We start from the raw sequence: 22,017 nt of genomic DNA on the forward strand, positions 1-22,017 counted from the left end.
TATTAAGAAGGTTGGTTTTTATTTTCCTCAGATAAGTATAATTTTCTACAAACTTCTGTAATTGGTATATCAGAAACTGCAGGGATACCTTCTGAAAGAGGTATTGTTGCTGGTTGGGCATATTTGTCTGTAATAGTTTTGATGTCATCTATATCAGGAGTCATCAATAAATTAATTGATGGATAGATGATAAATGCAAAAGTAGCAAGGGCAGTTAAAGTCCAAATTGGGATTGCAATGGCCCAATATTTTTGTGGCCAATACGTTAACCCTAATTCATATAAGATACTATCTGGGACTATTGCCCATACTAAGTACAATACAAAAAACATGTTTGATCCTATATACAAAGCATATCCATATGCTGATCTTGGTCCATATGGGGCAGGTGTGTGCTCCATTTTTTAGATATTACAATATTTACTATTTAAACTTTTCTATTGTTGCTTTAACTAAAGAAACATTTTCCTCAAATGATTTTGCTGCAACTCTAAGCTTTTTAGGTTGGTCACCTGTGAACTCCCTATATAAACATCATATTATATACTATTTATTGTTTTGTTAAATTTATATAAGTTTAGCCAATCATTAATCCTTACACTGTAATTTCGTTGCCTTCAAGTTTCATTTCTTTAATAACATTGCTTCTTGGAGGCTCTTTATCAACTTTGAGCACCCGATAAGCAATTTCTGCCTCAATTGCATTTGGAAATGGAATACGTAGTTGTCTATTTTAATATTAAGAATTAAATTAGTACTTTTATATAAAAGATTCTTTTGAAAGGATACCTTTTTAAATCCATTAAATTAAATTGGGTGAAATATTAATTACTTTGTTAATTTAATAAGTGCTTAATTTATTCCTCATAAATATAGGATCATGTGGAACAGGTGGAGCTGTGGGCTGTGGCCTGCTTGAGAGTTGAGCCTTGAGCTTCTGTGGCATGTATGTAGAAGATGTAGAGTAAAAAAGTGTGTTCCGAAATTATATCCACTTCTTCTAAATATGTTCTAAATAAATGTAGATTATGGAAATTCTAAAAAAATAATATTTTTAAGATTGGCTAATATCTAAAATTTTGTTAAATTTAATTTTTAAAAAATGTGCACTTTTAAAATAAATATACTTCAGTAATGGTAGAAAAGAAATAAATAATTGAATTTTAGTATCTGCTGTAAAAATTTTTTCTAAGATTTGGAATAAAAATGAACACAACTAAAATAATTATTCTTGTTATTAAAAAACAATTGGCTTTTAAAAAATGAAAAACATTTATATCATTCCAAATAATTAAGTTTTGCAGTTTTCTTTGATTTTAATTAAAATAATTACTAAAAATATGTACGATATAAGAATTAATATATAATATAATATTTTTATTTATTATCTCTATCAATTTGTAAAAAAATTACGCGGCGTAGTCATTTATAAAATCTTTTATTACAAAAAAATATATATAAAATAAAATTTCCCTCCTATTCTTTGATTGGACAATTGTTTGCTCGGTTCTGTCCTGATTTTCTGATTGGGTCAGGCGGTTGACTCGGTATGAGTTCAGCCGACGAAACAGCTTGTGTTGATGGGGAACAAGAAAATGGTTGAAATCGTTGGATTACTCGAATTTAGTTTTGGTTACCAGCGTATCTACTATTCAAGTATGGAGTAGTATGTATGTATGTAGTAGGCTAAGTAGTCACTAGTTACCACTACTGCTATAGTCAGTAAATTGTATAAGACGAGTGGTCGTATGTGAATGATGTGAATTAATGAAGTCAATAACTCTACCAGTACAATTCACTGAAACTTTTGAGGAGATAGGAGTTAGAAGAATAACTCGGTGTAGTGGATAAGATAAAAAATTTAATGGTTAGTAAGGCGTTTAATTAAATATGGCGGTTCGGTTAAATAATCCTTCTGGAAGTTTTTGGAGAACTTGAGAGAGCCAAGGAACAGAGGAATTCGAGACTAAAGAAGCTTCCAGCTTTATTGATTCTGCCACCTAATATAGCGATATTTTACCTATCCGTCCAATTTTACTAATATTGCATCACATACGAGTTACTCGTTTTTCTATCGGTAAATTATTTATTACTATTCTTAGATTTATTATGAATGGGCGCGAAAAAGAGTGGACCTTTCCAACAAATAGGTTATAATGTTGCCGCGACTCTTCAATATTTTTGGCAAGGCCACAAGTACCGCTGATGCAAACAAGAAGAGACTAGCTTTTTTTTTGTCATATCGTATCGAATGAAATCTTACTAGTAACGTTTTAATGTATTTTTCCTTCTCTTCACCATTCATTGATTGTCCTGTTTACTATATTGAAAATCTCCATATCAATCCCAATTGATCAGGTTTTATCTTCTATGAGTTACTTGGTTTCTTATTGGTATTTATTTATTTTCCCATTGTTATTTATGGGTGGGAATGAATCATGAATTTATCTAATGAATAGTTTTGTTGGGACAAAATTACTCAAAGCATTTGTTTATTTCTTTTTATACATTTCACTATTTATTGCTGCATGTATCTTCATAACTATTCTTTTTTCTTTTTTCCTAATTTACTTTTATTAATTATTGAATGTAAAATATTTTATTGTGTTTTTAGTGAAGAATTAAGTAGTTAAAATGTCGGTACATTATAAATTTAAATCAACGCTGGATTATGATACTGTATCTTTTGATGGCTTACATATTTCTGTGGCTGATTTAAAAAAAGCTATTTTTCACCAGAAGCGTATTGGCAAAAATACAGATTTTGATCTTCAGATCACTAATGCTCAGACTAAAGAAGGTAATTCATTTCTTTTCTTATTAATTTATCATTTTTTTTTCTTTAATTCTAACAAATACATTAAATAACTTGTGTTAATGCTTTTTTTAGATTATACAGATGACAATGCATTAATTGCAAAGAATACTAGTCTTATAGTTTCTAGAGTTCCGTTAACAGTTCAGCAAAAACGAACATGGGATAGAAATGAAGCACCACAATTTAGTAGTTTAAAGGATGAAACATCTTTGGGACGGGGAGTAGATCTTACCAGACTTGATGGTTCAGAAGAGGATAAGATTAGAGCAATGATGACTCAATCTACACAAGATTATGATCCATCAAAGTATATAATTATTTCTAATAATTATATTTATTTTACTCTGAGTGTAGAATTGTTTTAATTTCTTTCCATATTCTTTAGCTATATGAAAATACGTGGAGCAAATCAAACTGGAGATGTTCCTGCAAATTACCGTTGTTACAAATGTCATCAGCCTGGACATTGGATAAAAAACTGCCCATTGGGGTCAAATCAAGAACCAATTGAAATAAAGAAAAGCACTGGTATACCTAGAAGTTTTATGGTTCCTGTAGAAGGACCTTTAGTACCTGGTGCTATGATGACACCTACAGGACAATATGCAGTTCCTGCTATTGACCAGTAAGTCTTACAATTAGATTTAAAAATAAATAAAATTTCATAATAAATCACACTTCTAATTTTATTTTTACTTCAGCCAAGCATACAAAGAAGGAAAAAAAGAAAGGCCACCCTTTTCTCAGGATCCAGAACCTATAGCAGAAAAACCAGAAATTCCAGAGGATTTATTATGCAATATTTGCAAAGACCTTTTAACAGATGCAGTGATGATACCTTGCTGTGGAAATTCGTTTTGCGATGAATGCAAGTTTTCTTTTTACAATGTTTTTTGATTTTATTGATTATCTAACTTATTACAAAATGTATTTTCATATATTAGGTATCCGTATATTTTTACTAGAATCTGAAGAACATGAATGTCCTGATTGTAATGAGAAGGATGTTTCTCCAGAGACTTTAATACCAAATAGATTTTTACGTACAGCAGTAATGAATTTTAAAAATGAAACTGGATATGCCAAGAGGCAACCTTGTAAACCAAGACCTTTAAATATAAAATCAGTTGCTCAAACAGATTCTCTTAAACATGAAGCTCAACAAAATCAAGTTGCTGGCTCTAGTAATACTCAATTGGAATCCCAAGAATCTATTGAAAAACCAAGTGAACCTGAACCTGCAACCCAATCAACCTCTGCAAAATTGATAGCAGCATCAAGTAAATATAAATGCAAATTAAAATTTTTTAGAACAAGCAGTCTTGTAAGTTAATCATAAACTTTTTAGTTGTTCCAGAGACAGTAGCTGAAGCAGATTTGAAAAGCGATACTGTAGTGAAACTAATAGGAGACGAAGAGACTGAAGTACCACCACCGCCAGGGACTGAGCCTCTACTTCCAATTCCAGCTATCGGCAGTTCTCCGGAAAAGGAAAGGGAACGTGATTTATCTGATCGTGAAAGGGACAGGAAAGAAAGAGATAATGAATATGGAGAGGAAAGGCAACCAAGGGAAAGAAGACGAAGCTTTAGTAGAGAGGGCCAACGTGACAGGTGAATAAATTTGTCAATTTATTTCTGTACAATTCACTAAAGCTTATTTCATTCATTCACAGAGCTGGAGATCATAACCGTGGTAGAGTGGAAACTATTCGTACAGTGAGTCGTAGACGATCTTTGTCACCTAGACATTCTCAGCATAATGATTATCCATCTCAAGGATCATTACATTTAATGAACCCACCTCCTTCTAAGGGTTATCAGGGCCTACCACCCGATGATGGACATTATCCCTCACCGATGCATTATGATCCAGGGATTCGCCGTTCAACAGAAGATCGACCGGGAACACCAACGGTACTGATAATTAATATTTTATTGCACAATTTCTTGCATAAAAGATATATGAAAGAATTTTTATCAGCTTTTTTGCTTGGAAATATTTTCACTGCCGTTAATCATTCATAATTATGCTACAAATGGACCATCAAGAAATTGTCTAATTTCTATTTTAGATTGACGAGCCTCATTTACACGTTCCGTCTTCTGGAGGACAACCACCATTACTGCCATTTCCACCAGGAGAAGATCGAATGCCACAGCCTAACTATAACCAACCACCACCAAACATGTCACCTCACAATCCAGCTTTGCTACCAGATCCTTATATGGCCCATCGAATTCCAATGTATCCTCATCAGCAAGGACCGCATTATGGTCCTCCCAGATATGAACGTCCGCCTTATCAACAGCCAGGATATAGACCTCAGCCCCCTAGAAATTTTAATGGTCCTCCAAGGCCTATGCGAGGAATGCACCACAGTTAGTATAAAATTTTATTTCACAACTTCTAATAAATTACTTATATAAGACATATTATTCATGAGCTCTTATTTGATTCAATAATTACACAAATTATTCAGTGGGCTATAGAGGCATACAGCCACCACCTCCTGGGATGGGAAGAAATATTCATAATGGAAATCCACCTGGGTAAATAGTATAATTGACAAACCATATTATATTATAAATCGAATATCATACTTTTGCACAATATTGTAAAAATTTTGTTTTGCAGAATTATTGATGATCCACTAGAAGCTTTTGAAAGAATGTTAAGGGAAAAGGACGAAAGAGATAGAAGACTTGGGAAGCACAGAAGGAGAACTAGATCGAGATCAAGAACTAGAAGTTATACTAGATCAAGATCAAGGTCATTTAGTCGTAGGTCACCATTCTCAGCTCGTTTGAGCCGATCCAGAAGTCCCGCTTTAAAAAGACGATCCAGATCACCTTTGCCTCTTAGAGGTCGTAGTCGGACTCCTAAACGAAGATCTAGAAGTCCAAGTTTCTCACTTAGCAGGTATCTTCATTAATTTGTATCATAGCTCTACTAGTTTTAACTATTGATTACTGTTTAAAAATTATACTAAACTTAAAAATGTATAAACTATGAAATTTTATAAATTATCTTTTTGTATTTATTTTTTTATTCAATAGATCCAGATCTTACTCTAGGAGTCAATCACCTAGATTATCAATATCTCGTGACAGGGATAGAGACCGAGATCGCGATAGAGATCGTGAGAGAGATAGAGACAGAGATCGTGATAGAGATCGTGACCCTCCTCCGAGATATAGGTCTCCTGCAAGATCGCCGACAAGGTTCGTCTCAATTTCAACTAATTTTAATTAAATTATAATCCAGTACAAATTATTAGAAACAATCTCTATTTCACTTCTACATATATAAGTATGTAGAAGTGATTATAAAAAAGAGTTTGAAGTGCATTATTTTCTAGTTTACGTGTTTCAAATTTGTTAAAAATTAAAATTTCGTATGAAAATATAAGTATTTAAAAAAAATTAAATAATTTGATGTGTACATTTTTAATCGGTGTAACAGCGATTTTTGATACAAATTTTAAACTGCATGGTGGTCATTTGTATAAACATTACTTATTAATGTGTGGTTCACCGCTTGGTATCAACTTTCTGAAATCCAATGTTTGGAATTATTCCAAAGATGGTGTTAGCGCCTGTAAGTTATAACATCGGCTGCGACAAAGTTCATTTACATTTGAAATAAATAAAGCAAGTATTTTGGGTTTATGACTTCTTTTAAAAATGACGTAGGAGTTTTATGAACTAAAATATTTTGAAGAATTTTTCTAGGAAAATATAGAAAATTGTTGGAAAACGCATAAAGATACTTTGATTTATATAATTCTTACATGGTTCTTAAAAACGAAGAAAACAATTGGAAACACAAAATTTACTTATTTGACTTATTTGTAATGAAAACAAACTCCTTCAGCCTCTTCCATTTATAAAACGTAAATCAATTATTTCATTATTTTGAACAAAAATATAGCTTTCAGGAAGTTGAGACCAAATGGGAGATAAATAATTGGTTAATAACAAATGTTCACAGCGATGATTAACTTGCATCCTTAGACTCTTTGCACATTACTTACTATTAAACTCTGTAAAGGGTACTTTACTGATTATTTTGCCACAAAAAAACATTAAAATAGAATGATTTTTTTAAATGATGTTAATCAAATTTGACGTTAATTACAGTTTCGTTTAATTTTAAATAGCTATATATTTTAAAAGACCAGTATGAGTAATTTACAGATAATGCTAATTATTACACTCGCAGTCGCAAGTTTCGTAGACCACTTACATGTAATGTTATAATGTTTTTGCTGTTTTCTGCCAATATGAAATAAAAAGCCACAAACCACTGTTGACCGATTGTTTTTTTAAAATGTACTTCTGATTTAAATAGCCCTTTTTGCCTTTTAGTTAAAAAAATTTTCCTTAGATTTGAGAAACTTTTAGTTTTCTCATTTTTGTACATTCACATAAAAAATAAAATTTTCAAAAAAATCTGAAATATTTTAACTGATAAATGTGAAATTTAGAAACACTTTTTGTAGTAAATTCTACCAATTATTTATACATTTTAATATGAAGTAAGCATATACTTAAATTGTGCTAATTAGTAGTTATTATTGCCGCTTTTTTATTCGTTGTGTGTCAATGCATATTCATTATTGTCTAATTTATAATCAAAAAATTTTACTATAAATTCATTTTATATTTTTAGATTTCCAAGGGAAAGAGAGCGCGAGAGAGATCGTCCTCGCTCTCGCGAGCCCAGAGATGGATACAACAATTATTATAACGATTCACCAGCTCATGATTATCAATTCAGGGATCGCGATCGCGATCTGGTAACGCGTGATCGCGGATCTGCTCGTTATCCAGTAAGAAATCAGTCATCCCAGCATACAGGAATTCCACCGTTGATGCCTCATCTGCTTTCCTCAGGAGGTCACCCACCGCCACTTATGTCTTTGGGACCTCCGACGGACAGGAAAGACTATTATGATTCCTATAACAGGTATTTTCGCCACAATAGTATTTTCATTCATGTACACGCTAAGCCAGTCCAACCGTATCACTATGAAACTGATTTGTCGTTACTCAGCGAGTTTTTACGTCTTCTACTTATATCATACTTATACACTGTTATTTATGTACTTATTATAAGTATATTATTTGAAAATTGTATCAGAATCATGTTTCAAAATATTTACCATCCAAACTCGATTATACTGGTTAGCCATGATTGAACGCAGTAAAGCATTACGAGGAAATCCTAATCAATATAAGCATCTATTAATTTTTGTTATGACTTATAACAAGATTTCCAGCTTTGTGATGCAAACTTTGTACGCTACAATTACAGCTATTATAATATATTAAAAAAAAAGATATTCTGGTCAATGTATGGTAAATATATTGTTTAAAGAGCCTTTATTCATTATAGAATTTCCATCTTAACTAAGTCTTTGATAACAGTTTTTATTTGCTTGTTCATTTATAGATATTATTGTATTCTCAAATGGGCTATAAATCATATATATTTTTTTAAATCTTTATACTAAGAAATGCATGGTGTCGCTTATCGCTAACGAAGAATGGTCATGTGTGGTACAAATTACACCCCTTGTCCTTACTACCCTTATCGTTAGCAAAACTCAAATAAAGTTAGATGAATCCAATTTTTAGCAATATTGCTCGCACAATGTCATTCTCGATACATAGTATAGAAAGTACAGATTTGAATTGTGAGAATAGATGATTATGTTTAAACAAAATTTTTACATTTAGAACTAGCTAATAAATAAATTGGATAATTATTATACATGAATATCTTATTTTACCGAAAAGAAAATTTTCAATTTTTTTAAACACAATAATAAAGACAAATCTGATCAATTGTATTGTATGATACTAAAATGATTTTAAAACCAAAATAATTAAAAAAATAGGAATATCAAAAAGTTTAAATTTAATTATTATTTTCTATAAATGATACTTTTAACTTGTGGAATATATAATCACATCACAGCACAACATAATGTGCCTCAGCATCCGTGTTTAATGAGGTACAACCGTTTTTCTACAGACGATATTAGAATATTTTTTCTTATAAATGGTATAAATTCTGATTTAAATGTTACAGGGATCCTATTTTACTTTTATTACAATTTGTTCTAGAACAAAATGAATTTATAAAAGTAAACAAATTATAACAGTTTTAATGACTGACAGTAGGTTTCACGAACTGTCCCTTAGTAATTTCAATTTATAGTATTTATATAATATATAATATGTAGTATAATTTAAAAAATCTTAACAGACAACTTTTCTTCGGTTTTGTGAAAATGAGAATTGTAAATCTACAGTTCCCTCGTAAGTGACATTTGTATTTATTGCTAGCGACGAGCGACACTTTGAAACCGTACCTTAAAATATTTTTTTACTTATGAAATATAAATGTTTGTCTTCTGGGAAGATGATTTCATTATTTATAATAAATTATTAAATGATGAATGGCTATACATGTTATTCTGATACTTAAAGCCTTAACGACGTATATACTTGTATTTAGTTACTACAATTAAAATTTATAATTGTATTAACTTTAATAGTTAACCCGCCTATAGGTGCGTAATTTGTTTAACATAGACGCGTGGAGTGCCATGGATATCTTATTTACTTTTAATTACTTAACATAAAATATTTACTAATTTAAATTTAAATTTCAATAAATTTCATTTATAAGATGTTCTCTTAGGTATACAACATATGAAATTGTGTACTTTATTTTTATCAATTAAATGCTAATACTTGTAAATGACTGTCCCCAGCAGTACTAAGCTACGCTGTTATGTTTGAGGTGCTCAAGACATTTCACGCGCCTCTCGGCGGATTAATTGCAATATATATTATAAATCAAATATTAGATAATTCCATAACTTTAGCTAATAATTATCCATTTTCTAAACAATATTTAACAGTAATTTAAAGGGTCCTTTTTAAATTTAGTTTTTAAAATATTGTTTTAATTTGGAAATTAGTACATATATAATGCAAAAGAAAAACGGAATAATTTGCTGAACTTAGAATGATAAGTAGTAGTTAAATGATTACTCTGAATTATCTTACGAAACCAGTAAAATTGATTAAATTTTTTAACAATGGTTAAAAATGATTAAAATTGTATATTTTAAAAAATTCCAATTATTAAAAATAATTATTTTAAATATTTGAAACTGTGTAACACAAATTTATAGTGAAAATTTATTTGACCACTATAATTAATGTTTATTGTTTGAAACGATCGACGTTAAATATTTTGTCAGATAAAGTTATTGTACCAAAGTTGGGTTTTTTAATGCTTTTATCCAATTTTGAATATCGATAATACTAGGACAAATCGTAATACTGATTAACTGATTGTTTCAGTCGATTATTTAATATCTCAAAAATCAAAATTAATCACAAAAAACAGTTTTTTATCCAGTTCAAAATAGGAACCAATTTAAAAAGAATAATGTCCATTTTTCTAAGTTTATCCACTTTCTTTCTTTCATAAAGTAACACTGCTAACTTAGAAATTAATTTCGAGCTATATATTTATTGATCGAAAATTATATATAAACTTAGGAATGAATTCAAATTTTGTTTTTACATGAAATCTACTGCAAAGATCGAACTTTGGAACAGAGCGGAAATTAAGTGCATTTACCTTATGTTGAAAAAATATTCCATCACTGCAATGAATTTAATATATTAAGATTTGTTTATTAAAAAAAACCCGCTTATTTTAATATGCCAATTTTCTAAAGTATCACTTACATGCTAAGAGTTTAGTTTTAAATTATTTATGAGTTATTCATTTTTAAACTTAAAGAATTAATAATGCGTAAGTTTTACATTGGTTAATTTAGTGGTAGCATACATTTGAGAAACATGTACATTTTAATAGTGTAAAGCCCGCGGTATACTAGGCTGGATTTTATGTTGGTTTACTTGCTAGATTTTTTGGGACTATTGAGAATTTTACATTTTATTCACAGCTGAATCGTTATTAGTCTCCACAAATCTATCAAGCAATCCAGCACGAAATATAGCATAGTTTGCAGCGTAATTAACATGTCTGTCTATTTTTATTTATAAATTAGTAATTATACTTTTTATTTTTTTAATATTTTAAAAATTAGCAAAACTAAGTTGCACTATACATTTACTATAATGTATGTTACTATTTTATTTAATAGATATAGTATGATGTTCTTAAAATTATACAACATTCTCGTATTAAAAAAATACCCAAAATTTATGGGTATAAATATGCAAGCAATATTTATTAAAATTACAGTATTATTTATATTAAATTTTTATCCATAATTTTAAACTTACAAGACTGTCGTAAACTCATTTTGAACTTTTTTAAATGTAATTTTCTACATGATATAAAGACTGATATTTTTATTTATACACAGTGAAAAAGTTTTGTATTTCTGCGTAATTTTTATAAAAGTAGAATTTTAAATCTAATTTACTCTGTTTCATGAAACGAATTTATAGACGGTTACAGTATATTTTGTTATAATACTCTCTTCCTTTAACAAATGTTTCAATTTTATCATTCATTTAAACATTTTATTTATTTATTTTTTTATTTTATTTTTTTTTAATTTTCTCTATAAATTTGATAAACAGTAAAATAATGTTTTATGTAATATTTAATAATAAATGAATTTACTTCCCTAGAGTTTGAAAGAAGTAGCTATTTGATTATAATTTTCATTTATTTAAAAATAACTTAAGTTTGATGGAAAGGAAATAATAAGTTCCTTTTATTTATATAATACTGTTATTTGATATATTGAAATATTTTAAATATTTGTAGCACATAAAATTAAGCGATTTTTTATTTAAAAAATTATCAAAATGTTAATAAGTATAAAATGAAGAGATACGTTACGTTTATTAAAAAGCGTTGTGATTTAGATCTAAAAATCTAAACGATTAGTAAAATTGATTTAAGTGTACTATGACTTATTTTATATCTATGCATATCTATATATTTTGCATATTTATTGACAAATTAATAATTAAGTTTATGATATCTGTATGTACGAGAGCGCTTCCTGTATGCGTGTGTTAATTAGTTTAAGCGTATGTTAATGCGTTAGAGCAAAATTATGATCAGTAAATGTTTAAGTTTTAAAATATGTCAACAAAAACAGCTTAGTTGATTATATGTTAGTGAATATTCTCTATTATGTTACATAGAAAAAGCATTAATGTGATCTCCCAACAAGATAGTTTACGAATTTATAGAAAAATATTTTCTTGTCAGAGTGCAAATTTGCTAGAATTACAATTATATTTACACGTTGAGTTTGTATTTTAATGAGTTCATATAAATATTGTTTTATATATAAGCACTTACTTATACAGGGTATACCTTATTTGCTTCTCTATGTTATAAATATTAATTAATTTACTGACAGTTTTTGTATTTAATACAACATTTAATGAAGTGCATGCAGGTAAATTGTTAATGTTTTCGAATGATAACCATGTACATTATAAAAAGTAAGAGTAGTCAAAGAGGGAGAAGAAGACTGAAACAAGGAAGACTAATCACAATGGCCAGCGAATGGATAATGCAGAACTTCTACCCAACTGATTGACTCATCTACATGGTTTCTGAATCAGGTGAATTCAGGGCCGAATCAACATTTGTAACGAAAAGAAAATATATCTTTTTTATTCATTTGCAATAACAGAGATAAAAGGTACTGCTATTATTATGTAAATAATTTCTCAACTATCGAACGAAATGGTTATAAATGTTTAAATTGTGTTTTCTAAATTTAACTTTCACTTTTCTAATTAAACACTAGTATGTTTTTTTTTCATGGTACATTAAAAATCGTTATAAATGTTGATTTATTCACTTAATGTTTCTATCATATTATTAAATTTTTTCAACTGAAGAGGTATTCTAGGTGGTACATAATTTGCAATTAAACAATTTTTACAGCCAGTGAAAAGTATTTCAACGTTATGCAGCCTAAATAAGTTTGAAATAATAGCATATATTAATATAAATATAAATCTGCAGACTTTTAGGATATTTTTCTTTAGATTTTTCAGCGACTTTAATAGCTCAGCTGTAGTTTGGACTGACCAAGAATTAACGTCAGAACCTTAAGAATTTCTTAATGTATTCTGAAGCTATAATATTTTTTAAAGCGGAATAGTCAATACATGAGAAGTATTTATTGGTTAAAAGGAATGCTTTGTGTAAGCAAATTTTTAATATTTTTGTCAGCAGGTATTCTGGACCGTCGACTCAACGATTTAACAGTCCTGTAAGGGACAATGCGAAGAAAAGGTTTGACGATGTCGCTCCGCCAGGCACAGAAGGGTACTACGAATTGTCACCACCAGGTCTTGAATCCTCTCAGAAAGCTTCGCGTGAGGATCGTGATAGACCGCGTCCATTGCGTGATCAGGATGATCATTTAAAAGATCACGATGCTGAAGAACGCGATAGATTAAAAGACGATAGGTGAGAAATTATGCAAAATAGATTAAATATTACCCCTTACTCTATAAACCAATTTTGTTAAATGAAATTATGAATTCCAAAACGTCGAACTAGTAGGGGAAAACCTTGTACTCTGGAAATTTTTTCTAAGTTTCTGTAACTTATAAAAAAGGTAGTTTTATTAAGACGTTCTGTCTATTCAATTTATGCATGGATTAATTGCCTTTTAAATTTTGTTGGCCATTTTGTAATATGTTTATTTAATTAATAAATACTTCTGATTTAAGAAAAATTAACAAATGTTCGAAGGTACAAGGCTTTTCTTATAAATATTTGTAAAATACAATTTTTATATATCAGAACTAACTTTTATTCATGTAAATTATTTAGGGTTCGGGAACGAGATGATCGTGTCAGAGAGAGAGACGATCGTAGAAATACCGAAAGAGAACGAGATGATAGAGAAAGGCCACTGATCAAGGAAAGAGATGAAAGAGTTAGAGAAAAGGAGGATCGAGACAGGCGTGAAAAAGATAGGGAACGAGATGATAGACATCCACGAGAACGTCGAGAAGACGATAGGCATCTGGAGAAAAGAGAATATGAAAAGGATCGGTATGAATTATCTATTTTCTTTTAATAAGCTATACCATTTCTTATGTAAAATAACATATGGTACAGTTTTCATTTATTTTTATTTGAAGAAGTTTTACATACAGTTAGCATTAATTAATCTGTTATATTCTAGAAATTTAATTTTCAATTTCACTCAGTTATAGGGATGAGAGGGATCGCTACAGACAGGAAGAAAAGAGTAGAGGAAGAGATAAAGAAAGACGAGACAGAGATTACGAACTTGAAAAAGACAGAGACAGACACGATCGTTATGAAGGTCGTTCTTTGGAAAGAAAAAAGAACAGGCCAAGCCCTGTGTATCCACAAAAATCAAGAAACGAAGGTAAAGATTTATCACCAGAACGAAATAAGAAAAAAGAAAAAGATCATGATGAAAAAGTAGACGAAAAGAAAAAGGAGAAGAAAATTAAAGAAAAGAAAAAGAAAAAGGATAGTGAAGAGAAGGAGAAAAAGAAAAAGAAAAAGAAAGAAAAGAAGGGTGGACAAAAAGAAGCTGCCAAAGAGGAGCCTGCCAAATTATTAGAAATAGAAACTGCAACTGAAAATAAAATTGACCTCCCAATTGAATCTGAATTGATAAAAACTGAGGGGGACAATATTGATAATACGATGGATTCTATTCCTTGTGAAACTAACATAGCACCTGTAAAGGAAGAATTTGAGGATAAGTCCTTGGCTATGAACCCAGAGCCTCCAGAATTTACTCAAACTACTCCAAACTCTAACGATGAAACGCTGGAACATACAGAATTTGGCACAAATCCACCAAACCCTAATTTTAAGCCAATCCCAGAGCTTAAGCCAGATATGAAACCAATTGAAAGTTTGTATGGAGGTTTGGATGATGCAGAGATAAATACTGTAATAACAGAGAAGTATACTTTGCTTTCTGAGTCTGGAATTGAGGAAAAAGAGGAAATTGTACAGGAAATATCTCCAAAAGAAGATGAATTTTTAGCTCCTGTACCAGAACTATCTAAATGGGAAAGAGATGAAACCACCGAAAAGTCTGATGGCATATGCGAGTCTCCAATTGAAAAGATACCAGGCGACGATTCTAAATCTAGTAAAGTTGTAACTTCCGAAGTCCTGAAACGAGCAGAAAATGCAATCTTTCAGAAAGCTATTAATGCTATAAGACCAATTGAAATTAAGAAGATCAGTGAAAGTAGAAAAATACTTTACCAAAATCCAGAACCAAAAGTAATCGAGTCAGAAGCAAATAGGGAACCACGTAAAAACGTTAATGTAATAATAACCGTGGGTAGAAATGAAAGAAATGTAGAGATAACTGAATCTAAAAAAGCAAAATTAGATAGGAGTAAGTTTAAGCCAGTTCCTGAAACATTTTCACCTACTAGACTTTCGGCAAAAGAGAGATTGGGAGAAAAGATTGAGGAAAGAAAGATTAGTCCTGTAAAAGGATTTGTGGATAGATCTAAAAATGATAATGAGTCTAGGAGCCGATCACCGAGATCAAGTAGAGATCAGAGAACTTCACCTTTGTCAGACAGAAGAGTAGACCCAATTTTAAATTTACCAAACGTAGAAAGAAAAGTATTTCTAGAGGACAGAAAACGAGATAGAGATAAGAGTGACCGTTCTAAAGAAAGAATTGATTTCAAGAATGACAGACACGATTCACGAACAGAAAGAGAGTCTAGAGTAGATCCTCGATCAGAATTTAGGACATGTAGGCATGGTTTAAAGGAGAGAATGACTAAAGATAGGGATAAGGAAAAGGATCGTGATAGACGTGGCAGAACACCACCGTCTTCGTTTAAGCGAAATGATTTAATAAAATTAGGATTATTAAAGCCTAAAGAGGAAGAGGAGGAAAGACGAAAAGATAAAAAAGGAAAGGAAGAGAAGAAACGTAAAAAAGAACATCGTAGCAGAAGTAAATCTAAAGAACATAAGAAACGAAAGGAAAAGAAGCATAAAAAAGACAAAGATAAGAGTCAGGAAAAGAAACAGAGGCAGAAGGATATTATTGCCCCTAAAGAGAAATTAGAAGAAGTCGAAAATAAAATTAATTATGAGAATCCTGAAGCTCCTGTTGCTGAGCCTATGAAAAAGCAACGGAAAAATCCAAGACTTGTATCTGATAGAAAAAGAAGTATTCTCGACGAAGCTAGCTTTGAACCTGATTACTCTGCTTCTGAATCTGAATCTGAAGGGGAAGAAAATAAATCAATACAAGTACCTACTAAGAAGCTTAAAGTTGATGAGTGCAGTATTGGTAAAGAAATTGAAATTAAATCTTTGAAGAAAAGAATAAAGTCCACCAGTAGCGAAGACTCTTCTAGTAGTACAATTTCATCTACAAGTGATTCTGAGAGCTCTGATGAATCACATAAGAAAAAGAAGAAGAAGCATAAGAAACACAAAAGGAAAAAGACTGTCAGAAAAGAGAGCAGTTCAGACACAGATAGCTTTTCAGACTCTTCAGATTCAAGCACAGAAGAGGAAAGGCATAAGAAGAAATCCAAAAAATCCAAAAGCAAAAGTAAGCAGTCTAAGAAAAAGAAAAAGTCAAAGCACAAATGACATCATTAGTTTTTTCCACCTTATTAAATAAAGTAGGTGGAAAGTTTTGAGTACGAATGCTTTATAATATTTAAAAAATCCTTCTGTAGTCATAAACTAATTAAACAGCGCGTTTTTTTCTATGGACTATTGCAAACAAAGGAGGTCAATGATTATTTTATATTCATAAGCTTACCAATCAATTCAAAATAAATTAATAAGAACATTATTTATTTACTTTAATAGTTTTCACAAGACAAAAGGAGCAGCTGGTAGAAGAAGTAAGTACAGAAAAGGAAGGAAGAAAAAAAAAGAAAGAGATTAAACTCTCTCTTATGATTTAACTGTAAGAGATACTATAATCAGCTCCATTTTAGTACAGAGCTTTCATAAGATCGTTACAATGAATAATGTACATTATTATGGTGATTAATAGATAAGATATTCCTAAAAATCTTTTATCAGTAATAGATGCTCTGTTATCTCAATATCATTACTGTACTTTCATAACGTATTGTCAATATGTAAAGATGTCATAAAATAAAAAACAGAAATTCTTTTAACATTGTTTTATTCTTTTTTATAAAATATCATTTTTATTACGGTCAATTTGCATTTTATTATACTTAAAAAGGATTTCTTCAAAAATATATTTCTGCCTTTTTTAATTAACTTATTTGAAAATGTTGAACTTAGATAAATTAGGTATTTTTGAGGTTCCGAAATGTTTCTATAAGCCCAAATATTAAGGGTACATCTTGACTGTTTTCACTTTCTTTGACCCCCAAGTGATCCGCAAGTACACTTCTGTCTATTGGATGTTTTGGTAGTTCTGATTCTAAAATCAATAGCATTTAGTGTTGAGAAATGAGACTACAGTATGGAACTATTTTATTCTATTTTAAATTCTTGTACCAGCTTCAAATACTGTAGAACTATATTTGTATCCTATCCAATCTAGATATTCTCTTATCAACTCATTTGTAAATAACATGTCAGTTGGCATCCTTGGAGTTTTGGATTTATTTCCTTTATTTGAATTGTCCAACAACTTAATAACTTCAGTACACATCTCTGCTTTCATTCTTCCCAGTTGCCCATCTGATTTCAAAGATTCTCTTACAGCTGCAAAATAAAAATGTTTTGTTAGAGCTTAATTGATAGTTTATTTATTGCAAAAAATGTAAACTTGCAAAGAAAATTGTTACATTAAACATGAAAGTAAAATAGAAAATTCAATATAAGTCATTTTAAAACAGAATACAAACCATTAATTAAATCTTTCTCTGTTGCCATTGTAAAAGTGCTATAAACTTTCCCGTAACTCCACAAATTCTTTATTTTTCACACCAAATCACACATGTACTACCCTTACCTTAACCGTGTCAGAGAGAATGTTTTCCTTCCCTACACGGTACACCCTAGCTAGTATTTACATACCTTGTCAGTTTTGAAATGATAATCAAAGAGCGTTGTTGCCAGGGGCACCAGCTGATAGACAGTTTTACCCGCAAACACAATCGCATATTTTGTAAATGTGCGTTTGTGTGCGTATTTGTATCTCCCCTCCACTTATTTTGTAGCTGTAGTACATACAAACAGGGTTGCCAGATTATTTGTTGATGGTGTCGCCAAAGACAGACTTTAAAGTAGCCAAAAGTAGCCAAATCTTAAGGGTCACTTTCACCAACTAACTCCAGGGTTAAAGCAGTATAGTTCGCGTTACATGAACTACATACATAAATACATACGTCATACACATACTACTCTGTAGTATGTATTGTACATAAGGTGCGTTCACGGAGACGTTATTTAGCGCTATTTTTCTACTGCGCAGAGAAAATTGCCTATTATATGTGCGTAGTAGCGCTGATAACGTCTCCGTGAACGTACCCATATACTACTGCTTTAACGAACACTGGTTAAAGATGGGTTAAAGTAATACAGTTAATGTAACGCGAACTATACTACTTTAACCCAGGATTAGTTGATCTAAAAGTTGAGCCCAATAATCCGAAAAATACTGAGGGGAGATGATCCAAATAATGGCAGAAAGAGGCGAGAGGTTATAAGAATGTGACAATAGTTTATGTTATTTTTAATATACCATTTAAAATTAAACGCGCTCGTAGAAAGTTGTATAAAATTTCATTGGTAACATATACTAGAAATGAATTTAGGAACACGGCTAAAAATACAATGGAATCAATTTCCTATAGGATCGAATTACATATAATAAAATAAAATCTTCCTGCATGAGCGTATGGCATACTTTAAAATGTAATGTAGAACACCATTATATTAAACCTAAATATCTAATATTCGTCGATTTAGTAGAACAGAATGATATTAATCGATGATCAAGGCGTTTATATATTAAATTTGTTTGGTTTAGCAAAAGGTGTTTTAATTACTTTCATACTTTACACTTTATGTATGTATTTTTTAAAACGTCAATCTATATGTATAACAAATAAATTAATATACTGCAAACCATATGTAGCTTAAGTTTTTTTTATACCTGTCATTATGTAGAAGCATCATTTGTTAAATATAAATTAATTTAACATAAACATTAGTTTAATAAGAGGACGTTATAAAATAACAATAAATGACAACTAATTGCATGACGTAAAGTATGGTTTTAAAATATATAAATGTATGTTGAACTTTAAATTCGAAACTATTTGCAACTTTCCTAAAGTGTTGTTTGAAATTAACTCTTGAATAGCCTGGTACAACTCGTTCAACATAATCTGACAATATTTCACGTTGAATATTTTCCCCTCTTGTATTTCCTATCATAAGTATGCCATATAAAATAGATTCATCTATTTCTTCATCGATCGAAATATCGCTTTCATCACTACTGCTTGATTCGCTATTACTTAAAATTAATGAATTATCATTCATTAAAAAAGATGTTGCGAAAATAGTAACATAATTATCTTGTAAATCCATTATTTTAATAGCAACAATGTTAAATAAAAATTGGTTACAGCGAGCTGATTTAAATGGAAACAAATTTTCAATCTTGCTTTCTTACCACATGCATGCATAGAATGCAGGAAGTTTGTTCCGTTATTAAACGTACATGACGAATACAAAAGAAACGGAACGGATCCTATAGTCCATGTCCTGCATTGGTTAATTATGCAGGTCATGCATGAAACGGAACGCACCCCAAGAGACTTACAAGTATCTTGATGACAAGTAATGTATGTATTACACATAAATATTGTATCACTATCCAATCAATCTCTTGTAGAATAAGTTAAAGAATATCACTTTAAATTCAACAAACATAACTTTCTTTGACAGAGGAAAATAGTCTACCTATAGTGAATGTAGTAAATACGATTACTCAATCTGCACATTATAGTGATAATATTAGTGAAATAACTGATATTAAATATCTGCAAAAAAGATTAATGCATACTAGAAACCAAAATAATAATCTTACGTCCAAACTAAAAAGAGAAAAATTATTGAGATTAAAAGCAGAAACACAAATTAAGGCATTAAAGATTTACAAAAAAAAATATGATTGTTTAACTAGCAAATTAGGAAACATGCCAATTATAAAAGAATTAGCATTAGGACTTACTAATCCAAGATTAAAATGGTCTCCTGAATGCTTAAAATTGGCTACGCAAATAAGATATGCTGGTAAATCATTTATAAAATAAGAGAAAAATATGATTAATAAGATTACACTTTAATTTTTACTGAATTATTTATTTTAGTAGGATGGAAAGCATATTTATATCTGAAAAGGGATTTGAAACTTCCATTGCCATCTTATTCCACATTATGTAGGCGTATAAGTCGATTAGATTTTAATCCAGGAGTTCTAAAAAATGTGATTTTATTGATGGAAAAGAAAAGGAAGACTTATCATTCGTCACATCAATCAGACTGTGTGCCTTTAATGGATGAAATGGATATTCAGAAAACATTGGAGTATGATGTCAGTACAGGTACTGCAAAACATTATATGAAATTATAAAATACATAATAACAATTTTTTTTTCAACAGTATAGCTCAACCAATCAACTGTAATATAATATTATTGAATTATTGATTTTACTAAGATTGTACAGTCAAATTAATATATTCTTTAGTAATTATTACAATCAGTATTTTTTTGTATTACATGGTAAAGGAGCAATTTAAAAAAACTGATCTTCATTCAAATGAAAATATATTTATGAATTTACGAATATTAGTTAACTGAAATTGATGTAAATGAATTTTGATCATGTTTCTATAATGGTTTTTTTTATTATTAAAGAATCTAACAATATTATAGAAAATAAAATAATTTCACGACATTAGTAAAATATATTCCTATTAATGCAGTAAATAAATATTTATTGAAATTATATTGATTGCAAATTTCTGTTTTCTATTTATCATTTATCTTTTATCCATTTTCTGATTTTCCTTCTTCCCAATCTCATCATCAATTTCAGTATTTTCTTGCATGAATAAAAATAGATATAATATGAAAGATACTTACTTTTTATTTTTACTTATACTGTGATATATAGGGTCCTTCATCGGTCATACAACACTTAAAAGAAAAGCATTAGGTTCCCATAATTCCAATTTAAGTTCCAATATTGTGGTTTTCATGTTAAGAGGGTTAAATGAGAATTGGAAGCAAGTAATTGCATGGCACCTTACCATAAAAACGTCAGATGAAAACGAGATGTGTACTTTGATTCTAGAAATTTTGAACGATTTTGAAGAAATAGGCTACAAAGTACATGGACTTGTCTCAGATATGGGACCAAAAAACCAAGCAATTTGGCGAGTATTAGGCATCAAAGTAGGCAAAGATAACAATGTACCCTTTATTGCTCACCCGGTACGACCAGAAGAATCTTTATTTATTTACCCAGATGTCCCACATTTATTAAAAAACTTAAGAACAAGTTTAATGAATAATCATGTTATAAAAATAGCTCTGACTATCGTAAAGTCTGAAGGTTTACCTTGTGATGAAATACGGTTTAAATATCTACAGCAATTACATGATGTTCAAGAACGCCATGAATTAAAACTTGCGCCAAATATCACTAAAGATATCTTACAACCTTCAAGTTTTAACAAAATAAATGTTGCAGCAGCCGCTCATATATTTAGTATAAGAACTGCAGCTGCTTTAGAGGCTTTGGTCAAATTAAACTTTATGGGGCAAGAGGCATTAACTACAGCTTGGTTTTTAAGGAAGGTCAGATCATGGTTTGATATTATGAATGGCAGACACCAAAATAGTGCAATCACACTAGGAAATAAGCAAAAAAAAATAGCAGATATTGATAATTTCTTATTTCTGATAGAATATATTGTAATAGGTGGAGCATGGAAGCCAGTTCAAACTGGTATAAAAATATCATCAATAAACACAATGCATCTTATGGACATTCTTTTTAAAGACGGGTATAAATTTTTCTTTACGTCTCGTTTAAATCAAGATGCATTAGAAAACTTATTTTCCACTTTACGAAGACACGGAAATGTTAACCCAACAGCATTA

At 30.1% G+C, this 22,017-nt stretch overlaps 5 protein-coding genes across 13 annotated transcripts; 2 read left to right on the top strand and 3 right to left on the bottom strand.

Annotated features, from left to right (window-relative positions):
- Positions 1–2: 2 nt before the first annotated feature.
- PIG-P (phosphatidylinositol glycan anchor biosynthesis class P) lies at positions 3–401 on the bottom strand. The gene has a single exon (XM_066735815.1). It carries the CDS (start codon positions 399–401, stop codon positions 3–5), a length of 399 nt encoding a protein of 132 aa, XP_066591912.1.
- On the bottom strand, positions 289–925 carry Tcs6 (Threonyl-carbamoyl synthesis 6). The gene is made up of 3 exons (XM_066734948.1): positions 790–925; positions 600–728; positions 289–523 (listed from the first exon to the last, which is right to left on the bottom strand). Exons 1-3 carry the CDS (start codon positions 801–803, stop codon positions 424–426), a joined length of 243 nt encoding a protein of 80 aa, XP_066591045.1. The 5' UTR covers positions 804–925; the 3' UTR covers positions 289–423.
- A 613-nt stretch (positions 926–1,538) lies between these two features.
- snama (something that sticks like glue) lies at positions 1,539–17,034 on the top strand. Of its 9 annotated transcripts, none has more exons than XR_010823389.1 (17): positions 1,568–2,077; positions 2,615–2,800; positions 2,891–3,125; positions 3,204–3,443; positions 3,520–3,686; positions 3,763–4,098; positions 4,167–4,431; positions 4,494–4,734; positions 4,893–5,199; positions 5,301–5,370; positions 5,456–5,740; positions 5,878–6,042; positions 7,493–7,789; positions 13,088–13,327; positions 13,697–13,921; positions 14,080–16,636; positions 16,718–17,034. XR_010823389.1 is itself a non-coding variant. In XM_066734937.1 (17 exons), the coding sequence occupies exons 2-17, from the start codon at positions 2,635–2,637 to the stop codon at positions 16,490–16,492; spliced, it is 5,556 nt and encodes a 1,851-aa protein (XP_066591034.1). In that variant the 5' UTR covers positions 1,568–2,077; positions 2,615–2,634; the 3' UTR covers positions 16,493–17,034. The 9 variants fall into 9 exon arrangements, 8 of the variants coding, with proteins under 8 accessions (XP_066591030.1, XP_066591032.1, XP_066591034.1 ...); XM_066734937.1 differs by having other exon boundaries at positions 4,494–4,536; positions 4,633–4,734; positions 14,080–17,034; XM_066734938.1 differs by having other exon boundaries at positions 4,494–4,536; positions 4,642–4,734; positions 14,080–17,034.
- On the bottom strand, positions 17,026–18,211 carry LOC136778263 (centrosomal protein 20). The gene is made up of 3 exons (XM_066734947.1): positions 17,740–18,211; positions 17,387–17,596; positions 17,026–17,309 (listed from the first exon to the last, which is right to left on the bottom strand). Exons 1-3 carry the CDS (start codon positions 17,765–17,767, stop codon positions 17,173–17,175), a joined length of 375 nt encoding a protein of 124 aa, XP_066591044.1. The 5' UTR covers positions 17,768–18,211; the 3' UTR covers positions 17,026–17,172.
- Positions 18,212–19,677: 1,466 nt separating this feature from the next.
- On the top strand, positions 19,678–20,616 carry LOC136778720 (uncharacterized). The gene is made up of 4 exons (XM_066735817.1): positions 19,678–19,684; positions 19,793–20,140; positions 20,218–20,451; positions 20,511–20,616. The coding sequence occupies exons 1-4, from the start codon at positions 19,678–19,680 to the stop codon at positions 20,513–20,515; spliced, it is 594 nt and encodes a 197-aa protein (XP_066591914.1). The 3' UTR covers positions 20,516–20,616.
- Positions 20,617–22,017: the final 1,401 nt, after the last annotated feature.

The sequence above is a fragment of the Prorops nasuta genome, unplaced genomic scaffold, assembly GCF_024137725.1.
Source record: "Prorops nasuta isolate Cenicafe-Biocafe unplaced genomic scaffold, Cenicafe_Pnas_1.2 PNAS00014, whole genome shotgun sequence".
Lineage (NCBI taxonomy): Eukaryota > Metazoa > Arthropoda > Insecta > Hymenoptera > Bethylidae > Prorops > Prorops nasuta.

Excerpts from the sequence above, each read along its gene's own strand:
- snama (XM_066734933.1), top strand. The coding sequence starts at position 2,635 with ATGTCGGTACATTATAAATTTAAATCAACGCTGGATTATGATACTGTA. Across the intron at positions 3,444-3,519 it reads GCAGTTCCTGCTATTGACCA|CCAAGCATACAAAGAAGGAA; the intron begins GTAAGTCTTACA and ends TTTTTACTTCAG. Across the intron at positions 13,328-13,696 it reads GATAGATTAAAAGACGATAG|GGTTCGGGAACGAGATGATC; the intron begins GTGAGAAATTAT and ends TAAATTATTTAG.
- LOC136778263 (XM_066734947.1), bottom strand. The coding sequence starts at position 17,767 with ATGGCAACAGAGAAAGATTTAATTAATG. Across the intron at positions 17,597-17,739 it reads AGAGAAAGATTTAATTAATG|CTGTAAGAGAATCTTTGAAA; the intron begins GTTTGTATTCTG and ends TTTATTTTGCAG. Across the intron at positions 17,310-17,386 it reads TTCTACAGTATTTGAAGCTG|AATCAGAACTACCAAAACAT; the intron begins GTACAAGAATTT and ends TATTGATTTTAG.
- Tcs6 (XM_066734948.1), bottom strand. Across the intron at positions 524-599 it reads GAAGGCAACGAAATTACAGT|GGAGTTCACAGGTGACCAAC; the intron begins GTAAGGATTAAT and ends ATGTTTATATAG.
- LOC136778720 (XM_066735817.1), top strand. Across the intron at positions 20,141-20,217 it reads TACGCAAATAAGATATGCTG|TAGGATGGAAAGCATATTTA; the intron begins GTAAATCATTTA and ends TATTTATTTTAG.
- PIG-P (XM_066735815.1), bottom strand. The coding sequence starts at position 401 with ATGGAGCACACACCTGCCCCATATGGACCAAGATCAGCATATGGATAT.